Below are 25,403 nucleotides of genomic sequence, written 5' to 3' on the forward strand. Positions count from 1 at the left end.
TGTCTGTCTGTCTGTCTGTCTGTCTGTCTGTCTGTCTGTCTGTCTGTCTGTCTGTCTGTCTGTCTGTCTGTCTGTCTGTCTGTCTGTCTGTCTGTCTGTCTGTCTGTCTGTCTGTCTGTCTGTCTGTCTGTCTGTCTGTCTGTCTGTCTGTCTGTCTGTCTGTCTGTCTGTCTGTCTGTCTGTCTGTCTGTCTGTCTGTCTGTCTGTCTGTCTGTCTGTCTGTCTGTCTGTCTGTCTGTCTGTCTGTCTGTCTGTCTGTCTGTCTGTCTGTCTGTCTGTCTGTCTGTCTGTCTGTCTGTCTGTCTGTCTGTCTGTCTGTCTGTCTGTCTGTCTGTCTGTCTGTCTGTCTGTCTGTCTGTCTGTCTGTCTGTCTGTCTGTCTGTCTGTCTGTCTGTCTGTCTGTCTGTCTGTCTGTCTGTCTGTCTGTCTGTCTGTCTGTCTGTCTGTCTGTCTGTCTGTCTGTCTGTCTGTCTGTCTGTCTGTCTGTCTGTCTGTCTGTCTGTCTGTCTGTCTGTCTGTCTGTCTGTCTGTGTCTACATTAATTCACCAAACCATTCATTTTACACTAGGCTGTTTTACTCTTTGTATTTTTGTATTATGTTTTCTAAAGCTGTAATCAAACTGTTATTTCTATAAGCACCTACTGGGACAAATACACATGAAAGCATTTAAATAACCCACCAATTGTTTTTTTTCTCTCTCTGTCTCTCTACCATTCACCACTCACCACTCCTCAATACACAATACACACACAACTCAATAAAACCCCCAGCCAGACCAGCCGGCTGGAGTAAGATTCAGTTGATTTAGTGTAGAGGGAGAAATAACACCAGAAGTCAATTGTCTCCCAGTTCCCTTGGAAACCAAGCATTCTGAATAGTGTTATTATGATAATTGTTTGCCAGTCATTTTCCATCAGCTGAGGTTATATCTAAACCCAGGGACTGAACCTGGCAGAAAAAAATACTTTAATAATGACAGTAAAGAAACACCCACAGTTTTAAAACAACATCCTCACTTCTCGTTATCACACTATTGTCTCCATCTCTGATTTTACATATGCTTTGTTAAAATACTGTTCGCTCCATGATACTGTTGGTGTCTACAGGGAGGAGGCCTGTTAGTGTCTACAGGGAGGAGGCCTGTTAGTGTCTACAGGGAGGAGGAGGCCTGTTGGTGTCTATAGGGAGGAGGCCTGTTGGTGTCTACAGGGAGGAGGCCTGTTGGTGTCTACAGGGAGGAGGCCTGTTGGTGTCTACAGGGAGGAGGCCTGTTGGTGTCTACAGGGAGGAGGAGGCCTGTTGGCGTCTCCAGGGAGGAGGAGGCCTGTTGGTGTCTCCAGGGAGGAGGAGGCCTGTTGGTGTCTACAGGGAGGAGGAGGCCTGTTGGTGTCTCCAGGGAGGAGGAGGCCTGTTGGTGTCTCCAGGGAGGAGGAGGCCTGTTGGTGTCTCCAGGGAGGAGGAGGCCTGTTGGTGTCTCCAGGGAGGAGGCCTGTTGGTGTCTATAGGGAGGAGGAGGCCTGTTGGTGTCTATAGGGAGGAGGAGGCCTGTTGGTGTCTCCAGGGAGGAGGAGGCCTGTTGGTGTCTCCAGGGAGGAGGAGGCCTGTTGGTGTCTCCAGGGAGGAGGAGGCCTGTTGGTGTCTATAGGGAGGAGGAGGCCTGTTGGTGTCTACAGGGAGGAGGCCTGTTGGTGTCTATAGGGAGGAGGAGGCCTGTTGGTGTCTACAGGGAGGAGGCCTGTTGGTGTCTACAGGGAGGAGGCCTGTTGGTGTCTACAGGGAGGAGGCCTGTTAGTGTCTCCAGGGAGGAGGAGGCCTGTTGGTGTCTACAGGGAGGAGGCCTGTTGGTGTCTATAGGGAGGAGGAGGCCTGTTGGTGTCTCCAGGGAGGAGGCCTGTTGGTGTCTACAGGGAGGAGGCCTGTTGGTGTCTACAGGGAGGAGGCCTGTTGGTGTCTACAGGGAGGAGGCCTGTTGGTGTCTACAGGGAGGAGGAGGCCTGTTGGTGTCTATAGGGAGGAGGAGGCCTGTTGGTGTCTCCAGGGAGGAGGAGGCCTGTTGGTGTCTCCAGGGAGGAGGAGGCCTGTTGGTGTCTCCAGGGAGGAGGAGGCCTGTTGGTGTCTCCAGGGAGGAGGAGGCCTGTTGGTGTCTCCAGGGAGGAGGAGGCCTGTTGGTGTCTACAGGGAGGAGGCCTGTTGGTGTCTCCAGGGAGGAGGAGGCCTGTTGGTGTCTACAGGGAGGAGGCCTGTTGGTGTCTATAGGGAGGAGGCCTGTTAGTGTCTCCAGGGAGGAGGCCTGTTGGTGTCTCCAGGGAGGAGGAGGCCTGTTAGTGTCTCCAGGGAGGAGGAGGCCTGTTAGTGTCTCCAGGGAGGAGGAGGCCTGTTAGTGTCTCCAGGGAGGAGGAGGCCTGTTGGTGTCTCCAGGGAGGAGGCCTGTTGGTGTCTACAGGGAGGAGGCCTGTTGGTGTCTCCAGGGAGGAGGAGGCCTGTTAGTGTCTCCAGGGAGGAGGCCTGTTGGTGTCTACAGGGAGGAGGAGGCCTGTTGGTGTCTCCAGGGAGGAGGAGGCCTGTTGGTGTCTATAGGGAGGAGGCCTGCTGGTGTCTATAGGGAGGAGGCCTGCTGGTGTCTCCAGGGAGGAGGCCTGTTGGTGTCTATAGGGAGGAGGAGGCCTGTTGGTGTCTATAGGGAGGAGGCCTGGTGGTGTCTCCAGGGAGGAGGAGGCCTGTTGGTGTCTACAGGGAGGAGGAGGCCTGTTGGTGTCTCCAGGGAGGAGGAGGCCTGTTGGTGTCTCCAGGGAGGAGGAGGCCTGTTGGTGTCTCCAGGGAGGAGGAGGCCTGTTGGTGTCTACAGGGAGGAGGCCTGTTAGTGTCTACAGGGAGGAGGCCTGTTAGTGTCTCCAGGGAGGAGGAGGCCTGTTGGTGTCTACAGGGAGGAGGCCTGTTAGTGTCTACAGGGAGGAGGAGGCCTGTTGGTGTCTACAGGGAGGAGGCCTGTTGGTGTCTCCAGGGAGGAGGAGGCCTGTTGGTGTCTACAGGGAGGAGGCCTGTTAGTGTCTACAGGGAGGAGGCCTGTTAGTGTCTACAGGGAGGAGGCCTGTTGGTGTCTCCCAGGGAGGAGGAGGCCTGTTAGTGTCTCCAGGGAGGAGGAGGCCTGTTGGTGTCTACAGGGAGGAGGCCTGTTGGTGTCTACAGGGAGGAGGCCTGTTGGTGTCTCCAGGGAGGAGGAGGCCTGTTGGTGTCTCCAGGGAGGAGGAGGGCTGTTGGTGTCTACAGGGAGGAGGAGGCCTGTTGGTGTCTACAGGGAGGAGGCCTGTTGGTGTCTCCAGGGAGGAGGAGGCCTGTTGGTGTCTCCAGGGAGGAGGAGGCCTGTTAGTGTCTCCAGGGAGGAGGAGGCCTGTTGGTGTCTCCAGGGAGGAGGAGGCCTGTTGGTGTCTCCAGGGAGGAGGAGGCCTGTTGGTGTCTACAGGGAGGAGGAGGCCTGTTAGTGTCTCCAGGGAGGAGGAGGCCTGTTGGTGTCTACAGGGAGGAGGCCTGTTGGTGTCTCCAGGGAGGAGGAGGCCTGTTGGTGTCTACAGGGAGGAGGAGGCCTGTTAGTGTCTCCAGGGAGGAGGAGGCCTGTTGGTGTCTACAGGGAGGAGGCCTGTTGGTGTCTCCAGGGAGGAGGAGGCCTGTTGGTGTCTCCAGGGAGGAGGAGGCCTGTTGGTGTCTCCAGGGAGGTGGAGGCCTGTTGGTGTCTCCAGGGAGGAGGAGGCCTGTTGGTGTCTATAGGGAGGAGGAGGCCTGTTGGTGTCTACAGGGAGGAGGCCTGTTGGTGTCTATAGGGAGGAGGAGGCCTGTTGGTGTCTACAGGGAGGAGGCCTGTTGGTGTCTACAGGGAGGAGGCCTGTTAGTGTCTCCAGGGAGGAGGAGGCCTGTTGGTGTCTACAGGGAGGAGGAGGCCTGTTGGTGTCTACAGGGAGGAGGAGGCCTGTTGGTGTCTCCAGGGAGGAGGCCTGTTGGTGTCTACAGGGAGGAGGCCTGTTGGTGTCTACAGGGAGGAGGCCTGTTGGTGTCTACAGGGAGGAGGAGGCCTGTTGGTGTCTATAGGGAGGAGGAGGCCTGTTGGTGTCTCCAGGGAGGAGGAGGCCTAGGAGGAGGCCTGTTGGTGTCTACAGGGAGGAGGCCTGTTGGTGTCTACAGGGAGGAGGCCTGTTGGTGTCTACAGGAGGAGGAGGCCTGTTGGTGTCTATAGGAGGAGGAGGCCTGTTGGTGTCTCCAGGGAGGAGGAGGCCTGTTGGTGTCTCCAGGAGGAGGAGGCCTGTTGGTGTCTATAGGGAGGAGGCCTGGTGGTGTCTCCAGGGAGGAGGAGGCCTGTTGGTGTCTACAGGGAGGAGGAGGCCTGTTGGTGTCTCCAGGGAGGAGGAGGCCTGTTGGTGTCTCCAGGGAGGAGGAGGCCTGTTGGTGTCTACAGGGAGGAGGCCTGTTAGTGTCTACAGGGAGGAGGCCTGTTAGTGTCTCCAGGGAGGAGGAGGCCTGTTGGTGTCTACAGGGAGGAGGCCTGTTAGTGTCTACAGGGAGGAGGAGGCCTGTTGGTGTCTACAGGGAGGAGGCCTGTTGGTGTCTCCAGGGAGGAGGAGGCCTGTTGGTGTCTACAGGGAGGAGGCCTGTTAGTGTCTACAGGGAGGAGGCCTGTTAGTGTCTACAGGGAGGAGGCCTGTTGGTGTCTCCCAGGGAGGAGGAGGCCTGTTAGTGTCTCCAGGGAGGAGGAGGCCTGTTGGTGTCTACAGGGAGGAGGCCTGTTGGTGTCTACAGGGAGGAGGCCTGTTGGTGTCTCCAGGGAGGAGGAGGCCTGTTGGTGTCTCCAGGGAGGAGGAGGCCTGTTGGTGTCTACAGGGAGGAGGAGGCCTGTTGGTGTCTACAGGGAGGAGGCCTGTTGGTGTCTCCAGGGAGGAGGAGGCCTGTTGGTGTCTCCAGGGAGGAGGAGGCCTGTTAGTGTCTCCAGGGAGGAGGAGGCCTGTTGGTGTCTACAGGGAGGAGGAGGCCTGTTGGTGTCTCCAGGGAGGAGGAGGCCTGTTGGTGTCTACAGGGAGGAGGAGGCCTGTTAGTGTCTCCAGGGAGGAGGAGGCCTGTTGGTGTCTACAGGGAGGAGGCCTGTTGGTGTCTCCAGGGAGGAGGAGGCCTGTTGGTGTCTACAGGGAGGAGGAGGCCTGTTAGTGTCTCCAGGGAGGAGGAGGCCTGTTGGTGTCTACAGGGAGGAGGCCTGTTGGTGTCTCCAGGGAGGAGGAGGCCTGTTGGTGTCTCCAGGGAGGAGGAGGCCTGTTGGTGTCTCCAGGGAGGAGGAGGCCTGTTGGTGTCTCCAGGGAGGAGGAGGCCTGTTGGTGTCTACAGGGAGGAGGAGGCCTGTTGGTGTCTCCAGGGAGGAGGAGGCCTGTTAGTGTCTCCAGGGAGGAGGCCTGTTAGTGTCTCCCAGGGAGGAGGAGGCCTGTTAGTGTCTCCCAGGGAGGAGGAGGCCTGTTGGTGTCTCCAGGGAGGAGGAGGCCTGTTAGTGTCTCCAGGGAGGAGGAGGCCTGTTGGTGTCTACAGGGAGGAGGCCTGTTAGTGTCTCCAGGGAGGAGGAGGCCTGTTAGTGTCTCCAGGGAGGAGGAGGCCTGTTGGTGTCTACAGGGAGGAGGAGGCCTGTTGGTGTCTCCAGGGAGGAGGAGGCCTGTTGGTGTCTACAGGGAGGAGGCCTGTTGGTGTCTCCAGGGAGGAGGAGGCCTGTTGGTGTCTCCAGGGAGGAGGCCTGTTGGTGTCTCCCAGGGAGGAGGAGGCCTGTTGGTGTCTACAGGGAGGAGGAGGCCTGTTGGTGTCTACAGGGAGGAGGAGGCCTGTTAGTGTCTACAGGGAGGAGGAGGCCTGTTGGTGTCTCCCAGGGAGGAGGAGGCCTGCTGGTGTCTACAGGGAGGAGGCCTGTTGGTGTCTCCAGGGAGGAGGAGGCCTGTTAGTGTCTACAGGGAGGAGGAGGCCTGTTGGTGTCTCCAGGGAGGAGGCCTGTTAGTGTCTCCAGGGAGGAGGAGGCCTGTTGGTGTCTACAGGGAGGAGGAGGCCTGTTGGTGTCTCCAGGGAGGAGGAGGCCTGTTGGTGTCTACAGGGAGGAGGAGGCCTGTTGGTGTCTCCAGGGAGGAGGAGGCCTGTTGGTGTCTACAGGGAGGAGGAGGCCTGTTGGTGTCTCCCAGGGAGGAGGAGGCCTGTTAGTGTCTCCAGGGAGGAGGAGGCCTGTTGGTGTCTCCAGGGAGGAGGCCTGTTGGTGTCTACAGGGAGGAGGCCTGTTGGTGTCTCCAGGGAGGAGGAGGCCTGTTGGTGTCTCCAGGGAGGAGGAGGCCTGTTGGTGTCTCCAGGGAGGAGGAGGCCTGTTGGTGTCTCCAGGGAGGAGGAGGCCTGTTGGTGTCTACAGGGAGGAGGAGGCCTGTTGGTGTCTCCCAGGGAGGAGGAGGCCTGTTGGTGTCTCCAGGGAGGAGGAGGCCTGTTAGTGTCTCCAGGGAGGAGGAGGCCTGTTAGTGTCTATAGGGAGGAGGCCTGTTGGTGTCTCCCAGGGAGGAGGAGGCCTGTTGGTGTCTCCAGGGAGGAGGAGGCCTGTTGGTGTCTCCAGGGAGGAGGAGGCCTGTTGGTGTCTCCAGGGAGGAGGAGGCCTGTTGGTGTCTCCAGGGAGGAGGAGGCCTGTTAGTGTCTACAGGGAGGAGGAGGCCTGTTGGTGTCTACAGGGAGGAGGAGGCCTGTTGGTGTCTCCCAGGGAGGAGGAGGCCTGTTGGTGTCTCCAGGGAGGAGGAGGCCTGTTGGTGTCTACAGGGAGGAGGAGGCCTGTTGGTGTCTACAGGGAGGAGGAGGCCTGTTGGTGTCTACAGGGAGGAGGAGGCCTGTTGGTGTCTCCAGGGAGGAGGAGGCCTGTTAGTGTCTCCAGGGAGGAGGAGGCCTGTTAGTGTCTCCCAGGGAGGAGGAGGCCTGTTGGTGTCTCCAGGGAGGAGGAGGCCTGTTGGTGTCTCCCAGGGAGGAGGAGGCCTGTTAGTGTCTCCCAGGGAGGAGGAGGCCTGTTAGTGTCTCCCAGGGAGGAGGAGGCCTGTTGGTGTCTCCCAGGGAGGAGGAGGCCTGTTGGTGTCTCCCAGGGAGGAGGAGGCCTGTTAGTGTCTCCCAGGGAGGAGGAGGCCTGTTGGTGTCTCCCAGGGAGGAGGAGGCCTGTTGGTGTCTCCCAGGGAGGAGGAGGCCTGTTGGTGTCTCCAGGGAGGAGGAGGCCTGTTGGTGTCTATAGGGAGGAGGAGGCCTGTTGGTGTCTACAGGGGATGGAGGCCTGTTAGCTCCATGATACTGTTAGTGTCTACAGGGGATGGAGGCCTGTTAGCTCCATGATACTGTTAGTGTCTACAGGGGATGGAGGCCTGTTAGCTCCATGATACTGTTAGTGTCTACAGGGGATGGAGGCCTGTTAGCTCCATGATACTGTTAGTGTCTACAGGGGATGGAGGCCTGTTAGCTCCATGATACTGTTAGTGTCTACAGGGGATGGAGGCCACACCAGAAGAGGAAGATGAGATGGCACCATTCACATCGTCCTTGACAAGTCCTCTCGTCTCTTCCTCTCCTCTCTGTCTCCTCTCCTCCGCTCTTCCTTTCTTCATCTCTTCCTCTCTTTCTTTCCTCCTCTCCTTCTTCTGTCCTCTCCTGTCCTCTCTCTCCTCTCTTCCTCTCTCTTCTCTCCTCCTCTTCCTCTCTTCTCCTCTCATCCTCTTCTCCTCTCTTCCTCTTTTCCTCTCCTCTCCTAGCTACTACCTATATAGTGCACTACTATCAAAATGGTGGCTACTCCCTATATAGTGCACTACTATCAAAATGGTGGCTACTCCCTATGTGGTGCACTAAATGTTTAGTGAAGTATATGGAATAGGATGTGATCGTGGACACAGCCAGATTATAATTCCCTCTTGTGTGTGTTTGCGTCATCCCAGGCCCGGGCCAGTGCTAAGAAGTTCCGTAAGGTGACCCTGACCATCTCTCCTAAAGGAATCATCATCACAGACACAGAGACACTGGACCTCATAGAGAACGTCTCCATATACAGGTAAACAATATGACATCATAGAGAACGTCTCCATATACAGGTGAACAATATGACATCATAGAGAACGTCTCCATATACAGGTAAACAATATGACATCATAATTACATCATAGAGAAGGTCTCCATATACAGGTAAACAATATGACATCATAATGACATCATAGAGAATGTCTCCATATACAGGTAAACAATATGACATCATAGAGAACGTCTCCATATACAGGTAAACAATGACATCATAGAGAACGTCTCCATATACACGTAAACAATATGTCATCATAATGACGTCATAGAGAACGTCTCCATATACAGGTAAAGAATATGACATCATAATGACATCATAGAGAAGGTCTCCATATACAGGTAAACAATATGACATCATAGAGAACGTCTCCATATACAGGTAAACAATATGACATCATAATGACGTCATAGAGAACATCTCCATATACAGGTAAACAATATGACATCATAATGACATCATAGAGAAGGTCTCCATATACAGGTAAACAATATGACATCATAATGACATCATAGAGATGGTCTCCATATACAGGTAAACAATATGACATCATAATGACATCATAGAGAAGGTCTCCATATACAGGTAAACAATATGACATCATAATGACATCATAGAGAAGGTCTCCATATACAGGTAAACAATATGACATCATAGAGAAGGTCTCCATATACAGGTAAACAATATGACATCATAGAGAACGTCTCCATATACAGGTAAACAATATGACATCATAATGACATCATAGAGAAGGTCTCCATATACAGGTAAACAATATGACCTCATAGAGAACGTCTCCATATACAGGTAAACAATATGACATCATAGAGAACGTCTCCATATACAGGTAAACAATATGACATCATAGAGAACATCTCCATATACAGGTAAACAATATGACCTCATAGAGAACGTCTCCATATACAGGTCAACAATATGACATCATAGAGAACATCTCCATATACAGGTAAACAATATGACGTCATAATGACATCATAGAGAATGTCTCCATATACAGGTAAACAATATGACGTCATAATGACATCATAGAGAATGTCTCCATATACAGGTAAACAATATGACATCATAGAGAACGTCTCCATATACAGGTAAACAATATGACATCATAGAGAACGCCTCCATATACAGGTAAACAATGACATCATAGAGACATCATAGAGAAGGTCTCCATATACAGGTAAACAATATGACATCATAGATAATGTCTCCATATACAGGTAAACAATACGACATCTTAATGACATCATAGAGAACGTCTCCATATACAGGTAAACAATATGACATCATAATGACATCACAGAGAACACTCTCCATATACAGGTAAACAATACGACATCATAATGACATCATAGAGAACGTCTCCATATACAGGTAAACAATACGACATCATAATGACATCATAGAGAACATAGGGTCTCAGCTCAGTAGGGTCTCAGCTCAGTAGGGTCTCAGCCCAGTAGGGTCTCAGCTCAGTAGGGTCTCAGCTCAGTAGGGTCTCAGCTCAATAGGGTCTCAGCCACAGCGGGTCTCAGCCACAGCGGGTCTCAGCCACAGCGGGTCTCAGCCCAGTAGGCTCTCAGCCACAGCGGGTCTCAGCTCAGTAGGGTCTCAGCTCAGTAGGGTCTCAGCCACAGCGGGTCTCAGCCACAGCGGGTCTCAGCCACAGCGGGTCTCAGCCCAGTAGGGTCTCAGCTCAGTAGGGTCTCAGCCCAGTAGGGTCTCAGCCCAGTAGGGTCTCAGCCCAGTAGGGTCTCAGCCCAGTAGGGTCTCAGCTCAGTTGGGTCTCAGCCCAGTTGGGTCTCAGCCCAGTTGGGTCTCAGCCCAGTAGGGTCTCAGCTCAGTAGCAATAAGCAGAGGGAGCCCTCCAGTAGCTTGGCCAATCTGTGTTCCAAATGGCAACCTATTCCCTATAGTGCACAACTTTTAACCAAAGCCCACACTATGGGGAATAGGGTGCTATTACGCTGAATGGTTCCGTGCTACACACTAATGGGGCGTCAAGTAGCCTAGTGGTTAGAGCATTGGGCCAGTAACCGCAAGGTTGCTAGATCGAATCCCCAAGCTGACAAGGTAAAAATTTGTCGTTCTGCCCCTGAGCAAGGCAGTTAACCCACTGTTCCCCCGGGCGCCATGGATGTCGATTTAAGGCCGCCCCCCTCTAATTCAGAGTGGTTGGGATAAATACGGAAGACGCATTTCAGTTGGGCAACTAACTAGATATCCCCCTTTCCCCTAATCCATCCTGTAGATCACAAGGCATTCGGGAAGTTTTCAGACCCCTTGACTTTTCCACATTTTGTTACGTTATGTTACAGCCTTATTCTAAAATATATTAAATTGTTTTTTTCCCCCTCATCAATCTACACACAATACCCCATAATGACAAAGCAAAAACAGGTTTTTAGAAATGTGTGCAAATTTATAAAAATAAAAACATGAAATATCACATTTTCATAAGTATTCAGCCCCTTTACTCAGTACTTTATTGAAGCACCTTTGGCAGCGATTACAGCTACGAGTCATCTTGGATATGATGCTACAAGCTTGGCACACCTGTATTTGGAGAGTTTCCCATTCTCTGCAGATCCTCTCAAACTCTGTCAGGTTGGATGGGGAGCGTCGCTGCACAGCTATTATCGGGTGTCTCCAAAGATGATCGATCGGGATCAAGTCCGGGCTCTGGCTGGGCCACTCAAGGACATTCAGAGACTTGTCCCGAAGCCACTCCTGCGTTGTCTTGGCTGTGTGCTTAGGGTCGTTGTCCTGTAGGAAGGTGAACCTTCGCCCCAGTCTGAGGTCCTGAGCGCTCTGGAGCAGGTTTTTATCAAGGATCTCTCTGTACTTTGCTCTGTTAATCTTTCCCTTGATCCTGACTAGTCTCCCAGTCCCTGCTGCTGAAAAACATCCCCACAGCATGCTGCTGCCACCACCATGCTTCACCATAGGGATGGTGCCAGGTTTCCTCCATACGTGACGCTTGGCATTCAAGCCAAAGAGTTCAATCTTGGTGTTACGAACCCCTTTGGCCCTGCAGTCTAGGGGGGATGGAAATGAGACCCGTAATATATCTCATGCAAATCATAACAGTGAAAAGGAACAGTGAGAACTAAAAGAAATCCACAGACAACTTAAACCTACCGTCAAACACTTCTGGTTTATTGTAAAACACACGGTGATGAGGTGTGGGAAAAAAGGGGCTGAGCTGGATCCAAGGAAAGAAATAATAAATATCCAAAACCCCCTAACCTAGTCTTACCTGCTTCAAGCACAGCTAGCTAACTAACCAATAAAATGCAGTGGGTGGCCCACCCAGTTCTAACTAGGGTACTTAGATGAAGTTTTCCTACGGGTAATGTAGGCCCATGGGCGACTTGGCTGGTTATCCCCTTTTCCCACCAACAAACAAACAGTCATACATCACAACAATACATACTCACAGGATAACGGACAAAGTGAGATGTAGGCACAAAAACAAAAGAGAGATCTCCAGAGACAACTGATTGGGTTTCTTTTAAACCAAGGGAAAGGGGATGTGATTGGGTAAGGGAAAAGGAGCAGGTGTGTCTTCAGATTGGCGACTGATTGGCAACTGATTGGCGACTGATGACTGGCACCTGTGACTAGGGCAGAAGGAGCGAAAACAAATACATACAGGATACCTGTATCTGTAACACTTGGTTTCATCAGAGCAGAGAATCTTGTTTTTCATTTTCTGAGAGTCCTTTAACTCCAAGGGGGCTGTCATGTGCCTTTTACTGAGGAGTGGCTTCCGTCTGGCCACTCTACCATAAAGGCCTGATTGGTAGAGTGCTGCAGAGATGGTTGTCTTTCTGGAAGGTTCTCCCATCTCCACAGAGGAACTCTGGAGCTCTCCCTGACCAAGGCCCTTATCTCCCTATTGCTCAGTTTGGCCGGGCTGCCAGCTCTAGGAAGAATCTTGGTGGTTATAAACTTCTTCCATTTAAGGATGATTGAGGCCACTGTGTTCTTGGTACCTTTCCCCAGATCTGTGCCTCGACACAATCCTGTCTCGGAGCTCTACGGACAATTCCTTCGACCTCATGACTTGGTTTTTGCTCTGACATGCACTGTCAACTGTGGGACCTTATATAGACAGGTGTGTGTGTGCCTTTCCAAATCATGTCCAATCAATTCAATTTACCACAGGTGGACTCTAATCAAGTTGTAGAAACATCTCAAGGATGATCAATGGAAACAGGATGCACCTGAGCACAATTTCAAGTCTCATAGCAAAGGGTCTGAATACTTATGTAAATAAGTTCTGTTTTTTATTTGTAATAAACCCTATCCCTGTCACTATCCGTAACCCTATCCCTAACCCTATCTCTAACCCTAAATGTGTGTGGATATTGTGATTAATATGTTGGGGTGAATGTGCAAATGTATCTTGTCTGATCAAAGTGTGTGTGTGTGTGTGTGTGTGTGTGTGTGTGTGTGTGTGTGTGTGTGTGTGTGTGTGTGAGAGAGAGATGATGTGTTTGTCATAGAGGTTAGTGTGTATGAGGCTCCCTCCAATGTGATGGTGTGTATGTGAGGATGAGGCTCCTCCCTATGTGATGGTGTGTATGTGAGGATGAGGCTCCCTCCTATGTGATGGTGTGTATGTGAGGATGAGGCTCCCTCCTATGTGATGGTGTGTGTGTGAGTATGAGGCTCCTCCCTATGTGATGGTGTGTATGTGAGGATGAGGCTCCCTCCTGTGTGATGGTGTGTATGTGAGGATGAGGCTCCCCCTATGTGATGGTGTGTGTGTGTGTGTGTGTGTGTGTGTGTTTCAAGTTTTAACCTCTACGGGATCGGTGTCCCTAAACCAGCACAGTTGTTACTCAATATGCGATAATGTGACAAGAATGACGATGTAAACAACAGCCAATTCCGGGACATAGACATGTCTTATATGGACAGAAAGCTTGCATTCTTGTTAATCTAACTGCACTGTCCAATTTACAGTAGCTATTAAAGCAAAAACCATGCTATTGTCTGAGGATAGTGCACAACAACAAAACACTTATCACAGCAACTGTTTTGATACATTCCCATCTGAAGGTAAATAATGTACTTACATTCAGTAATCTTGCTCTGATTTGACAGCCTGAGGGTCCCAGAGATAAAATGTAATCATATCAAACTTTATTTGTCACATGTGCCAAATACAACAAGTGTAGACCTTACCGTGAAATGCTAACTTACAAGCTCTTAACTAACAGTGCAGTAGCATACTTTAGTTTGATCAAATCTATTTTTATATGTAGGAACTGGGATCTACAGTTTGACTGCACCGCTGCACCGCTGTTTGTGTATTTTCTGTAGGGAAACTAATGATCCATCATGTATGACATTCCTGGGAGTGTGTAAATGTATATTGTTTATTACCATAACATTGTTGTATGTTCTCTATAGTTATGTACTTGAAAATGTATCAATTGACCAATTCGGCACATTTGGGCAAACTCCTGGCAGACTGGATACAAAATATTGTGTAGTGAAGGAATTAGTCACTGGATCAGTCTGAACCGTTGCGCACACACTGCTGCCATCTTTTGGACAACATCTAAATTACAACTAGAATCCAATCTCAGTGTATGGTCTTTCTTTCGCTTCTCAAAGACGATGGAACAACACAAAAAAAATTGAAAACGCATGTTTTTTTTGTTTGTATTATGTTTTACCAGATGTAATGTGTTATATTCTCCTACATTAATTTCACATTTCCACAAACTTCAAAGTGTTTCCTTTCAAATGGTATCAAGAATATGCATATCCTTGCTTCAGCTACTGAGCTACAGGCAGTTAGATTTGTGTATGTCATTTTAGGTTGAAAATTGAAAAAGAAAACTGTCCGATCCTTAAGATTTAATGTCATATGCACAAGTACAGTGAAATGCCTTTCTTGCCTGCTCCAAATCCAACAATGCAGTAATCAATATCAATGTAGCACTAAAAATAACAAGGTAGAACAAAAACACACAAGGAAATATATAAGAAAGAAGAACACAAGAAAGTTAGAAGCTGTATAGAGGGTCAGTTACAGTACCATATTAACAATGTGCAGGGATACTGGAGTGATGGAGGTAGATATGTATAGGGGTAAGGTGACTATATACAGGGTCAGTTACAGTACCATATTAACAATGTGCAGGGATACTGGAGTGATGGAGGTAGATATGTATAGGGGGAAGGAGACAGGGATACTGGAGTGATGGAGGTAGATATGTATAGGGGTAAGGTGACTATATACAGGGTCAGTTACAGTACCATATTAACAATGTACAGGGATACTGGAGTGATGGAGGTAGATATGTATAGGGGGAAGGGGACTATATACAGGGTCAGTTACAGTACCATATTAACAATGTGCAGGGATACTGGAGTGATGGAGGTAGATATGTATAGGGGTAAGGTGACTATATACAGGGTCAGTTCCAGTACCATATTAACAATGTGCAGGGATACTGGAGTGATGGAGGTAGATATGTATAGGGGGAAGGGGACAGGGATACTGGAGTGATGGAGGTAGATATGTATAGGGGGAAGGTGACTCTATACAGGGTCAGTTACAGTACCATATTAACAATGTGCAGGGATACTGGAGTGATGGAGGTAGATATGTATAGGGGGAAGGAGACAGGGATACTGGAGTGATGGAGGTAGATATGTATAGGGGACAGGGATACTGGAGTGATGGAGGTAGATATGTATAGGGGGAAGGGGACAGGGATACTGGAGTGATGGAGGTAGATATGTATAGGAGACGGGGATACTGGAGTGATGGAGGTAGATATGTATAGGGGGAAGGGGACAGGGATACTGGAGTGATGGAGGTAGATATGTATAGGGGGAAGGTGACAGGGATACTGGAGTGATGGAGGTAGATATGTATAGGGGTAAGGTGACTATATACAGGGTCAGTTACAGTACCATATTAACAATGTGCAGGGATACTGGAGTGATGGAGGTAGATATGTATAGGGGGAAGGAGACAGGGATACTGGAGTGATGGAGGTAGATATGTATAGGGGTAAGGTGACTATATACAGGGTCAGTTACAGTACCATATTAACAATGTACAGGGATACTGGAGTGATGGAGGTAGATATGTATAGGGGGAAGGGGACTATATACAGGGTCAGTTACAGTACCATATTAACAATGTGCAGGGATACTGGAGTGATGGAGGTAGATATGTATAGGGGTAAGGTGACTATATACAGGGTCAGTTCCAGTACCATATTAACAATGTGCAGGGATACTGGAGTGATGGAGGTAGATATGTATAGGGGGAAGGGGACAGGGATACTGGAGTGATGGAGGTAGATATGTATAGGGGGAAGGAGACAGGGATACTGGAGTGATGGAGGTAGATATGTATAGGGGGAAGGGGACAGGGATACTGGAGTGATGGAGGTAGATATGTATAGGGGGAAGGTGACAGGGATACTGGAGTGATGGAGGTAGATATGTATAGGGGGAAGGAGACAGGGATACTGGAGTGATGGAGGTAGATATGTATAGGGGGAAGGGGACAGGGATACTGGAGTGATGGAGGTAGATATGTATAGGGGTAAGGTGACTATATACAGGGTCAGTTCCAGTACCATATTAACAATGTGCAGGGATACTGGAGTGATGGAGGTAGATATGTATAGGGGGAAGGGGACAGGGATACTGGAGTGATGGAGGTAGATATGTACAGTGGGGGAAAAAAGTATTTAGTCAGCCACCAATTGTGCAAGTTCTCCCACTTAAAAAGATGAGAGGCCTGTAATTTTCATCATAGGTACACTTCAACGATGACAGACAAAATGAGAAAAGAAATCCTGAAAATCACATTGTAGGATTTTTAATTAATTTATTAGCAAATTATGGTGGAAAATAAGTATTTGGTCAATAACAAAAGTCTATCTCAATACTTTGTTATATACCCTTTGTTGGCAATGACACAGGTCAAACGTTTTCTGTACGTCTTCACAAGGTTTTCACACACTGTTGCTGGTATTTTGGCCCATTCCGCCATGCAGATCTCCTCTAGAGCAGTGATGTTTTGGGGCTGTCGCTGGGCAACACTGACTTTCAACTCCCTCCAAAGATTTTCTATGGGGTTGAGATCTGGAGACTGGCTAGCCCACTCCAGGACCTTGAAATGCTTCTTATGAAGCCACTCCTTTGTTGCCTGGGCGGTGTGTTTGGGATCATTGTCATGCTGAAAGACCCAGCCATGTTTCATCTTCAATGCCCTTGCTGATGGAAGGAGGTTTTCACTCAAAATCTCACGATACATGGCCCCATTCATTCTTTCCTTTACACGGATCAGTCGTCCTGGTCCCTTTGCAGAAAAACAGCCACAAAGCATGATGTTTCCACCCCCATGCTTCACAGTAGGTATGGTGTTCTTTGGATGCAACTCAGCATTCTTTGTCCTCCAAACACGACGAGTTGAGTTTTTACCAAAAAGTTATATTTTGGTTTCATCTGACCATATGACATTCTCCCAATCCTCTTCTGGATCATCCAAATGCTCTCTAGCAAACTTCAGACGGGCCTGGACATGTACTGGCTTAAGCAGGGGGACACGTCTGGCACTGCAGGATTTGAGTCCCTGGCAGCGTAGTGTGTTACTGATGGTAGGCTTTGTTACTTTGGTCCCAGCTCTCTGCAGGTCATTCACTAGGTCCCCCCGTGTGGTTCTGGGATTTTTGCTCACCGTTCTTGTGATAATTTTGACCCCACGGGGTGAGATCTTGCGTGGAGCCCCAGATCGAGGGAGATTATCAGTGGTCTTGAATGTCTTCCATTTCCTAATAATTGCTCCCACAGTTGATTTCTTCAAACCAAGCTGCTTACCTATTGCAGATTCAGTCTTCCCAGCCTGGTGCAGGTCTCCAATTTTGTTTCTGGTGTCCTTTGACAGCTCTTTGGTCTTGGCCAAAGTGGAGTTTGGAGTGTGACTGTTTGAGGTTGTGGACAGGTGTCTTTTATACTGATAACAAGTTCAAACAGGTGCCATTAATACAGGTAACGAGTTGAAGACAGAGGAGCCTCTTAAAGAAGAAGTTACAGGTCTGTGAGAGCCAGAAATCTTGCTTGTTTGTAGGTGACCAAATACTTATTTTCCACCATCATTTGCAAATAAATTCATAAAAAATCCTACAATGTGATTTTCTGGATTTTTTTTCTCATTTTGTCTGTCATAGTTGACGTGTACCTATGATGAAAATTACAGGCCTCTCTCATCTTTTTAAGTTGGAGAACTTGCACAATTGGTGGCTGACTAAATACTTTTTTCCCCCACTGTATAAGGGGAAGGGGACAGGGATACTGGAGTGATGGAGGTAGATATGTATAGGGGTAAGGTGACTATATACAGGGTCAGTTACAGTACCATATTAACAATGTGCAGGGATACTGGAGTGATGGAGGTAGATATGTATAGGGGTAAGGTGACTATATACAGGGTCAGTTCCAGTACCATATTAACAATGTGCAGGGATACTGGAGTGATGGAGGTAGATATGTATAGGGGTAAGGTGACTATATACAGGGTCAGTTCCAGTACCATATTAACAATGTGCAGGGATACTGGAGTGATGGAGGTAGATATGTATAGGGGGAAGGGGACAGGGATACTGGAGTGATGGAGGTAGATATGTATAGGAGACGGGGATACTGGAGTGATGGAGGTAGATATGTATAGGGGGAAGGGGACAGGGATACTGGAGTGATGGAGGTAGATATGTATAGGGGGAAGGTGACTATATACAGGGTCAGTTCCAGTACCATATTAACAATGTGCAGGGATACTGGAGTGATGGAGGTAGATATGTATAGGGGGAAGGGGACAGGGATACTGGAGTGATGGAGGTAGATATGTATAGGGGGAAGGAGACAGGGATACTGGAGTGATGGAGGTAGATATGTATAGGGGGAAGGAGACAGGGATACTGGAGTGATGGAGGTAGATATGTATAGGGGGAAGGTGACAGGGATACTGGAGTGATGGAGGTAGATATGTATAGGGGGAAGGGGACAGGGATACTGGAGTGATGGAGGTAGATATGTATAGGGGTAAGGTGACTATATACAGGGTCAGTTACAGTGCCATATTAACAATGTGCAGGGATACTGGAGTGATGGAGGTAGATATGTATAGGGGGAAGGGGACAGGGATACTGGAGTGATGGAGGTAGATATGTATAGGGGGAAGGTGACTATATACAGGGTCAGTTCCAGTACCATATTAACAATGTGCAGGGATACTGGAGTGATGGAGGTAGATATGTATAGGGGGAAGGGGACAGGGATACTGGAGTGATGGAGGTAGATATGTATAGGGGGAAGGAGACAGGGATACTGGAGTGATGGAGGTAGATATGTATAGGGGGAAGGAGACAGGGATACTGGAGTGATGGAGGTAGATATGTATAGGGGGAAGGTGACAGGGATACTGGAGTGATGGAGGTAGATATGTATAGGGGGAAGGAGACAGGGATACTGGAGTGATGGAGGTAGATGCAGTGAGCTCCAAAAGTATTGGGACAGTGACACATTTCTTGTTGTTTTGGCTCTGTAGTCCAGCACTTTCGATTTGAAATGATACAATAACTATGAGGTTAAAGTGCAGACTGTCAGCTTTGAGGGTATTTGCATCCATATTGGGTGAACCGTTTAGAAATTACAGCACTTTTTTATACATAGTCCCCCCATTTCAGGGGACCAAAAATATTGGGGCAAATTCACTTATAGGTGGATTTAACAGACCTGGGCAGAAAATAGTTGTATTTTGTAATTTATTTGAAAATACCAACTTTTAATATACTCAAGGTAGTCTTATATATATATATATATATATATATATATATTTATATATTTATTTATTTATTTATTATATATATATATATATATATATATATATATATATTTGATATTCAAATGTACCATTACAGAAATCTGGGTGCACTGAACACACATCACTATTTCACAGGAGAGACATTTGAACGTAAAAAAAATACGTTTTTCATCAAAATGCGTTTTTAGGCAGAAATGCCTTCTTGAACATGTGAACTTTCATGTGCCTTAATAACAAACTTATATGTAATCTGTAAATATACACATAAAATCTGAAATCACTAAACTGGTTGAGATAATGAGGGGGTTGGGACATTCACTCAATGCTTCTGTGTCGAATGGAACATTCTGCTCTTTGCTACCGTGGATATTTGAACCATCCATTGTATTTACTAATATTTTCATCATGGACAACATGCAAAGTGTAGGTAGCTACAGCTTTCAATACCAGTGTTGCTGGTATTATCAAAGCTGTTTTCAGTGGCTAAAGCAGTTTGGGGTGGTTGGAAGCCGAGTGCGAAGAATTATTTTGAAAGGTGTTTCAGTCTGCCTTCTGTGAGTCATCATAATCCATACAACGGTAAGAGTCTACAGTTAAAATGCCAAGATATCTACATGTACATACGTTATTGTCTCAACTGTAAATGTCAAAAAGTAATTTTCATTGCTATCTATATAGCTAGCTAGACAGTTATAGCTTGCTTCATTACGCAACATTTACATTACATTTTAGTCATTTAGCAGACGCTCTTATCCAGAGCGACTTACAGTAGTGAATACATACATTTCATTTTATGCATTTTATTTCTTTTTTTGTACTGGCCCCCCGTGGGAATCGAACCCACAACCCTGGCATTGCAAACACCATGCTGGCGTTGCAAACACCATGCTCTACCAACTGAGCCACAGGGAAGGCCAGATGGCTCGTTGCGGGACGAAGCAACGTTAAGACAGCTAGTTGAGCTGGCCAGTTGCATTCTGCTGTTGATGTTGATTGCTGATGTGCTAAGCCAGTGTTTCCCAACCAGGGGTACTAGGACCACAGGGAGTACGTGAGAAAGCTCATGAGACCATAGGGTTACTGGTAAAATGCACATGAGGGGGGTACTTCAGCGGTACTCCGGGCAGATCAAAATGTAGTTGGTGGTGCATTAACCGAAAAAGGTTGGAAACCACTGTGCTAAATCATGCATGAGTTGTTTATCTTTTTCATGTTTGTCATGTTTAACTAGCTAGCTAACGCTACTGAGAATAGTCACTGTGGTGCGAATGCTAATCAAACCCCATTTTATGTTATAGGGATACATGCTAATTGTGAAATGATAGCTAGCTAGCTAGCTAGCTCGCTATTGGATTATAGATTTCAAGGTCATTTTTTTGCATGTTCCAACTAGCTGGCTAGCTAGATGAATACCATTTACATTCAGCCAGCTGGTAATTATGAAGCTAAATGTTTGCCAAATCTAGCTAATTATCTTGTGTCTGCATTGCCATTGTTGGGCTGAAAGCAGGTTAAGTGTGTACTTGGCATTTTAGTACAGCTCTAGCATTCAACAGGCAATAACAAGCTATATGACATGAATTCATGTTTTAACCTATTCTCCTGGAATTTGACTTTCAGCATAAACCTGCTCTCTGTCACCAGTACAAGGAGATGATCGAGGGTGAACAAGCAACACTTCAGGTATTTTGTCTTTTGTACTTTGAGCTTATTGGTTGAACTTGGGAGTCAATTAATGTTATTGCTGGTTTGTAAGGTTTTAATAGACTGTTTTACTCCTTAACAGCTTTAATTGTCTGAAGCCTGGTGTTGTTGTGGCCAAGGAGCTTTCATTAATATGGAACCAGGTTTCAGCTGCTGTGCAATGTTGACGTCCTTCTTCCCAGAGAGGTGAAAACATCCCCCGGACTGGACACAACCTAGCAAACATATATATTTTTTTCAGAAGATCAGGACTTTTGCAATGAAAAGGCCATGGATGTTACATGTCCTGGTCCAAAGGTCAGGACAGAAATATGCTCTCAAGCTAGATTAATTTATTCATATCATAACCTGAACCAAAGTTACTCAAAGGATCTGATGACATAGGCCTCGGTCTAGAGAGTGTTTTTACCTTCATGTGTTTTAAGTGTTTCCTACTAGCATTTGAAGTTAATAAAGTATTTTATTGTTAAAATGTTTGCTTTGTTGGGTTTTTTTAAGCACTACCACATGGCTACAGTCACGTGTTCCAATGTGAATTTAAATCAAAGTTTATTTGTCACGTGCGCTGAATACAACAGGTGTAGACCTCAGTGAAATGCTGAATACAACAGGTGTAGACCTCAGTGAAATGCTGAATACAACAGGTGTAGACCTCAGTGAAATGCTGAATACAACAGGTGTAGACCTCAGTGAAATGCTGAATACAACAGGTGTAGACCTCAGTGAAATGCTGAATACAACAGGTGTAGACCTCAGTGAAATGCTGAATACAACAGGTGTAGACCTCAGTGAAATGCTGAATACAACAGGTGTAGACCTCAGTGAAATGCTGAATACAACAGGTGTAGACCTCAGTGAAATGCTGAATACAACAGGTGTAGACCTCAGTGAAATGCTTACTTACAGTCTCTAACCAATAGTGCAAAAAATATATATTAGGTGAACAATGGGTAAGTAAAGAAATAAAAACAACAGTAAAAAGACAGTGAAAAATAACAGTAGCGAGGCTATATACAGTAACGAGGCTACTGGTTAGTCAGACTGATTTGAGGTAGTATGTACATGTAGATATGGTTCAAGTGACTATGCATATATGATGAACAGAGAGTAGCAGTAGCGTAAAAGAGGGGGTGGTGGGTGGTGGGACACAATGCAGATAGCCCAGTTAGCCAATGTGCTGGAGCACTGGTTGGTCGGCCCAATTGAGGTAATATGTACATGAATGTATAGTTAAAGTGACTATGCATATAAGATAAACAGAGAGTAGCAGTAGCGTAAAAGAGGGGGTGGCGAGACACAATGCAGATAGACCCACTCGTCACTTAAATAACCGGGCTAAGACTTTAGAAGGTGGTGTTCTAAACGAGCTGTAAACAAAGAACAGCTTTGTAGCTGTTCAATGTGAAAAGGTTATCTTTATTATACAACAATAATACTGTGAATGGTTTTACTGTGGTGAGATTAATATTCAGAGAATCCATTTTTTGGCAATTTGGTGAAAAGCATTCCTTTTCTAAATGATATGCTTCCGAAGGATTAATGTAGAGCAAGTGTGAAAATCACAGCAAAATGGTTAAATGCCCTTTTTATTCTAAATGGGATTATAAGTGTATCCATTTTTTAAAGCAGCATTACTTCCCCATGTTTCCTCCAACTACAGTGATATTTGATTTAATAGGATCCTAATTAGCTGATGCTAATGGCGACAGCTGGTCTTACTGGGGTCTGACACACACAAAAAAAATAATACAAGGACTTGACAATTTACTTCCCTTTATGTAAATTGCCATTTTGAAGCTCCGAGTCTATACATCTTTCCAATGTAAAAACACCATTTCAGATGTTGGAAGATAAAACTGAAAAGATCTGGTGGGGTTACAAATACAGGTATCAGAAAAATAAACAATATTTGGAAGTATATTTGAGTAAATAGTATAACTTCTAAAAAGTTATACTTTTGACTCATCTGTCCAATGAACATTCTTCCAAGACTCTTGATGATTATGCAGGTGCTTTTTGGTAAAACTTGAGTCAACTTTTTGGATGAGATGAGACCTGTTATGTCTGGTGAAAACCAAACACTGCATTCCACAGTAAGAACCTCACACCAACGGTCAAGTATGGTGGTGGTAGTGTGATGGTTTGGGGATTCTTTGCTGCCTAATAGAAGGAAGCATGAATTCTGCTCTGTATCAGAGAGTTCTACAGGAGAATGTCAGGCCATCTGTCTGTAAGCTGAAGAACAGCTGGGTCATGCAGTAAGACAATGATCCAAAACACACAATCAAGTCTACATGAAAATGGTTACAAAAAGCAACAAATTGGAAGTTTTGTAATGGCCTAGACTTAAAATGAGCAGTATAAGTTAATGTTTGAACATCTTGGCCATGTTCTGTCATAATCTCAACCCGGCACAGCCTGAAGAGGACTGGCCACCCCTCAGAGCCTGGTTCCTCTGGTCTACCCAGTACAGCCAGTAGAGGACTGGCCACCCCTCAGAGCCTGGTTCCTCTGGTCTACCCAGTACAGCCTGAAGAGGACTGGCCACCCCTCAGAGCCTGGTTCCTCTAGGTTTCTTCCTAGGTTCCTGCCTTTCTAGGGAGTTTTTTTCCAAGCCACCATGCTTCTACATCTGTATTGCTTGTTGTTTGGGGTTTTAGGCTGGGTTTCTGTATAGATAGCACTTTGTGACATCAGCTGATGTAAAAAGGGCTTTATAAATACATTTGATTTATTGATGCTTGAAAACCTGCAAATGTCACTGAGTTAAAGCAGTTCTGCATGTATGAGTGGACCAAAATTCCTCCACAGCGATGTGAGAGACTGAACAATTACAGGAAGTGTTTGGTTGGAGCCATTGCAGCTAAAGGTGGCACAACCAGTTACTGAGTAGAACGGGGCAATTACTTTTTCACACAGGGGAATTGGGAGTTGCATAACTTTGCTAATTAAATAAATAAAATATGAACTATAAATAAAATATAATTTTTGTGTTATTTGTAAACTCAGGTTCCCTTTATCTAATATGAACTTTTTGTTGAATATCTGATAACATTCAGTGTTAAAAACATGCAAAAATAGAGAAAATCAGACAGGGGGCAAATGCTTTTTCACAGCTCTGTATTTAACCCCTTATTTTTGTTACTAAACAGTCTCCATATACAGTGAGGGGAAAAAAGTATTTGGTCCCCTGCTGATTTTGTACGTTTGCCCACTGACAAAGAAATGATCAGTCTATAATGTTAATGGTAGGTTTATTTGAACAGTGAGAGATAGAATAACAACAAAACAATCCAGACAAACGCATGTCAAAAATGTTATAAAATGATTTGCATTTTAATGAGGGAAATAAGTATTTGACCCCTCTGCAAAACATGACTTAGTACTTGGTGGCAAATCCCTTGTTGGCAATCACAGAGGTCAGACGTTTCTTGTAGTTGGCCACCAGGTTTGCAAACATCTCAGGAGGGATTTTGTCCCACTCCTCTTTGCAGATCTTCTCCAAGTCATTAAGGTTTCGAGGCTGACGTTTGGTAACTTGAACCTTCAGCTCCCTCCACAGATTTTCTATGGGATTAAGGTCTGGAGACTGGCTAGGCCACTCCAGGACCTTAATGTGCTTCTTCTTGAGCCACTCCTTTGTTGCCTTGGCCGTGTGTTTTGGGTCATTGTCATGCTGGAATACCCATCCACGACCCATTTTCAATGCCCTGGCTGAGGGAAGGAGGTTCTCACCCAAGATTTGACGGTACATGGCCCTGTCCATCGTCCCTTTGATGCGGTGAGGTTGTCCTGTCCCCTTAGCAGAAAAATACCCCCAAAGCATAATGTTTCCACCTCCATGTTTGACGGTGGGGATGGTGTTCTTGGGGTCATAGGCAGCATTCCTCCTCCTCCAAACACGGCAAGTTGAGTTGATGCCAAAGAGCTCCATTTTGGTCTCATCTGACCACAACACTTTCACCCAGTTGTCCTCTGAATCATTCAGATGTTCATTGGCAAACTTCAGACGGGCATGTATATGTGCTTTCTTGAGCAGGGGGACCTTGCGAGCGCTGCAGGATTTCAGTCCTTCATGGCGTAGTGTGTTACCAATTGTTTTCTTGGTGACTATGGTCCCAGCTGCCTTGAGATCATTGACAAGATCCTCCCGTGTAGTTCTGGGCTGATTCCTCACCGTTCTCATGATCATTACAACTCCATGAGGTGAGATCTTGCATGGAGCCCCAGGCCGAGGGAGATTGACAGTTCTTTTGTGTTTCTTCCATTTGCGAATAATCGCACCAACTGTTGTCACCTTCTCACCAAGCTGCTTGGCGATGGTCTTGTAGCCCATTCCAGCCTTGTGTAGATCTACAATCTTGTTCCTGACATCCTTGGAGAGCTCTTTGGTCTTGGCCATGGTGGAGAGTTTCGAATCTGATTGATTGATTGCTTCTGTGGACAGGTGTCTTTTATACAGGTAACAAGCTGAGATTAGGAGCACTTCCTTTAAGAGTGTGGCACCACACTTTAAGAGTGGCACCACACTACCAGGTCTCTGACCTCCTCCCTGTAGGTTGACTCATCGCCATCCGTGATCAGGCCTACCACCGTTGTGTCGTCAGCAAACTTAATGATGGTGTTGTAGTCGTCATGCAATCATCGGTGAACAGGGAGTAAAGGAGGGGACTAAGCACACAACCCTGTGGGGCCCCCGTGTTGGGGGTCAGTGTGGCGGAGGTGATGT

General features: G+C 47.2%; 1 protein-coding gene and 1 long non-coding RNA gene across 2 annotated transcripts in view; both read left to right on the forward strand.

Moving 5' to 3' along the window:
* Positions 1-25,403, forward strand: part of LOC106594046 (low density lipoprotein receptor adapter protein 1) — a 129,711-nt gene that overhangs the window by 64,480 nt on the left and 39,828 nt on the right. The window contains exon 3 of the mRNA XM_045721182.2: positions 7,952-8,064. Within this exon, the coding sequence (XP_045577138.1) occupies positions 7,952-8,064 (113 nt within the window). The remainder of the gene's footprint in view (positions 1-7,951; positions 8,065-25,403) is intronic.
* On the forward strand, positions 19,315-21,146 carry LOC106608332 (uncharacterized). The gene is made up of 3 exons (XR_006770379.1): positions 19,315-19,549; positions 20,591-20,653; positions 20,757-21,146. It is a non-coding gene; the product is annotated as an uncharacterized LOC106608332 (long non-coding RNA).

This window comes from Salmo salar, chromosome 06 (genome assembly GCF_965601325.2).
Source record: "Salmo salar chromosome 06, fSalSal1, whole genome shotgun sequence".
Lineage (NCBI taxonomy): Eukaryota > Metazoa > Chordata > Actinopteri > Salmoniformes > Salmonidae > Salmo > Salmo salar.